At 38.8% G+C, this 3,622-nt stretch overlaps 1 protein-coding gene across 1 annotated transcript; it reads right to left on the bottom strand.

The window, feature by feature from the left end:
- Positions 1 to 726: 726 nt before the first annotated feature.
- clrn3 (clarin 3) lies at positions 727 to 2,190 on the bottom strand. The gene is made up of 3 exons (XM_028566885.1): positions 1,888 to 2,190; positions 1,129 to 1,314; positions 727 to 1,004 (listed from the first exon to the last, which is right to left on the bottom strand). Exons 1-3 carry the CDS (start codon positions 2,117 to 2,119, stop codon positions 733 to 735), a joined length of 690 nt encoding a protein of 229 aa, XP_028422686.1. The 5' UTR covers positions 2,120 to 2,190; the 3' UTR covers positions 727 to 732.
- Between the last annotated feature and the right edge of the window lie 1,432 nt (positions 2,191 to 3,622).

The following is a 3,622-nucleotide window of genomic DNA, read 5'->3' as shown; positions in this document are numbered from 1 at the left end:
TCTCACCTAGCTGTCCTATCAATAAAGGTGGAAACCCCCCCAAAAAATCTTTAAAAAAGAACTGTGAGGTTACATCTGACAAAAAGGTTGGGAATGACTGGTCTGTCCCAAGTTTCCATGGGAATGCCTGTGAAGATATTTTACTTTGCATTCTGTCTTTCTTTAGATTTTGACAGAAATCACTCATGATTAAAAAAGACAAACAAAAGGAAATCAGCTAAATCCTTTTCTCTTGTACTCCTGTTTCATGGGTTGGTGTTGACTTGAAAGTTGGTACGAGACATACTTGTGGCATTTACTTCGTCCAGAGATAGAGGGCAGCAGAGATCAATTCATCTCAGTATCCCTCTTCCCACATTTTTCCACCTCTTTTATTTAATGTAACCTTTAGATTTTTCACAAAAATATAATTTACTTACCAACTACATATGCTTTATACTTATTTATTAGCTCATTGTCCATTCTTTCAGTAAATCTGAAGCATTACATGACAAAAATGCAGATTCCAAATTGGCTAAATAAAAATACATTTGTTTATTTACATTCACTTGTTTCATGCAAAATATTGTTTTAGACACAACACATGAAAGAATGCCATTGGGTGTATGTATAGCTGATGATTTATGTCTGTAATTCTCCATTACAGTATAAGTTACTGCAGAAAGTCTTTTTTTATCAGTGATTATCAGTCGATTTATCAATGTCACAGAAAACTGACTCCATTGCAGGCCACTAATACATCATTATCTCCTTGGGTGCATCTTCCGTAGGCCTCTGCTGTTCTCTCCTGTGTGTGTAGGCTGCATGGTCGTACGTGTAGATCAAAGCAATGGCAAGAAGAGAGAGCAATGTATAAAGGATGACCAGGTAATATCCTAGCTTCATCTCTGAAGATTTGTTTCTTAGGTCCGCATCTGGGGAAAACTTCTTTACCACATCCTCTGCCATGCTGGTCACACTGACGTTCACCACAAATATTATGAGGACCACAACTGACAAACATGCTGCAAGAGAAAGACAGAAGAAATGATACCCCAACCACCATTTAAATATCTTTATCAGTGCAATGCAAAAAATATGCTGATTTTTATTGTCAATTCCACTCCCAAGTGCATTTGTGGGACTTACCGCTGAGCGCGCTGCAGACGTAGATGCCAACAGGCCCCATGTAGGTCTCATAAGGGTTGCTGACACTGTTGTAGAGGGAGATAAGGATGCTGCAGGCAGAAAACAGCAGACACAGGGCCAACAGGCACAAAACCAAAGCGTGCAGAACTACAGGGGTAACTCCTGTTTCTACCAACTTAGGGATCACTACACACACACACACACACACACACACACACACACACACACACACACACACAGTACAAGCATGTTATGGTTATGTAATTTAGTAGAGTTTACATGCATTATACAATATTATAGACAGCAAGAAAGAAAGATGTTATTCAGTTGTTACATTAATGTCAACTCTGGTGATACTGTGCAGTATTTATGTATGTCCACAGTAATTATATCTTGTTTTAAAGGGCCAGCTCAAAAAAAGAACAAAAAAATAAATATATATGTGTATATATATATATATATATATATATATATATATATATATATATTTCCGCATTAACCCACTTTTTCAGATATCTCCCTCTGATACCTCTCTGTAAAGAGCTTCCTTTGAAATTACTTTTGACAAAATAAATCATTCCAATACAAAAAACGTTCATGGTGTGTTCTTTTGATTATCCATAGTAACAGTTACAGGGACTCTGCTTCTAGAAAAACCAGGGGAAATAAAACCAAAACTATGAGTGTAGATTTTAGAGGTATGTAAGTGAGAAAACTATCTTCCGGTGAACTGGCCCTTAGAGAGCCTGTGAAATTTACCTTGAAAAGAATCCTGGCCTCCAAACGACGGGCAAAAGTTTCTGTTTAAAATCCCAACAAAAAGCTCCAAAGTGATCACAGCAGTTCCATCGGAGAAGCTATTTCCAATTTGTGTGCACTCCATGGTCATTGTAGCCCACTGTGTTGACATGCAGTACCCCATCACCCCAACAGATAAGGCAGTAGCCAGCGCACTGCACATAAAATGCAGAGTCTTCTTAGTGGAAGGCATTATCGCTGTATTCTAGTTGCACTAGTTAAATCTAAATCCCAGCGTCTCTTCACTAAAGCACTGATGAAGCCTCCGAATCCTCTAAAGATTCTGTGTATGAGTTACCTTCCTGGGTGGAGATGACTGCTGGTCATAAAATCTCTTGATTATGGCAGTGACCTTTGGTTTGAAAGGAAAACACAGAGCTGGTTGTCATGGTATGACACCAATTTCCTCCACAGTTTAATAATTGTGTCATGTCTGGGCTCAGACTGCAAAGGAAAATCATATCTAGAGTGAGGGTTGTGAAATATTTTCCAAAGGGCCAACAATGGATACTCAACTAAAACTGAACAAAGCATCTTCAGGACAAATAAAAGCTGCTTTATAAAAAGACAATTGATATTTCTAGTTCCTGTTGTTCAGTGCCTACACACACCTCTCTGGTGTGAGGGAACCACGTTCACAGTCTTGGAACCAAAGTCCTATTCTTGAAATTGTAGGGTCATAAAACATGATGCAGATTAATTATTTACCTGTGTCAAAAAAAAAAAAAAAAAAGAGTTACTGGAAAAGGAATGATTATTTGATCATATGTATGTGTCATCACTAAAGCCATGATAGGGGTTGGTATCATTTCACAGAAAACTGAGGATATGTTAGGTAAACAGGAAAACTGACCTCTGGCCTGTATAACTGTCATTTTACACTGTAAGCCACCTAGTTGGTGCCGTTGATTTGAAGACATGAAGACAATGGAGCTATAAAGCTTCGGGACTTCCTGGTTCTTGGTAATAAATGTATTTATGCGTTTGCTAAATGTATACCATACATTTTTTATTACACAGTATGTTTGGGTGTAATTAGCAAAACATTCATAATGTTAGTGCAGGGTTATATTCAGCTCTTTCATACATGTTTGTAATACAAAGGCTATGTATTGCTTATATATACATACATATATTATTTTAGGTAGAGATAATAAAGAAGCCAGGTCACATTACATTACAAATAATGATGTAGGCTAACTATTATATAAAACCTAAATCCCAAACTCATTACAATAGCCTACACTCCGCAATAATTATCAGTGTGGTTTTTGACCAATAGACCCAAGTGTTAAACATTTTTAAAGTCACTCTGGGACAAACTGGACAAACCCACATGTTGTAATAAAGTGTGTGGCCAGACCGTGGCTCCCTTTCTCCGTCAGACCGGGAGAGGAGCCGTGTGCACGCTGACAGCCAGTTGTTATGTTGGAGTAAACACAAACTCCTCCTTCCCGGTGACAGGCGGCAACACTGAAGCGTCGCCTCGCCTTTTCCAACACAATCTACGCTCAGGACTTAATGTCGGTGCCATCAAGGTGAGTCATAAGATTCATTCATGTCATCGCGCCGTTTTTGCATCTTATTTATTGGCGCGGGACACGCCACATTTTTAGTCATTTTTCGGTCACACAAAACGCCGTGTTACCTGTCCGTCACAGCAGCGCACGGCTGATTTTTTCGTCCATTTCAGGTG

Source organism: Perca flavescens, chromosome 21, assembly GCF_004354835.1.
Source record: "Perca flavescens isolate YP-PL-M2 chromosome 21, PFLA_1.0, whole genome shotgun sequence".
NCBI lineage: Eukaryota > Metazoa > Chordata > Actinopteri > Perciformes > Percidae > Perca > Perca flavescens.
This window is presented reverse-complemented; position numbering and strand designations above follow the sequence as displayed.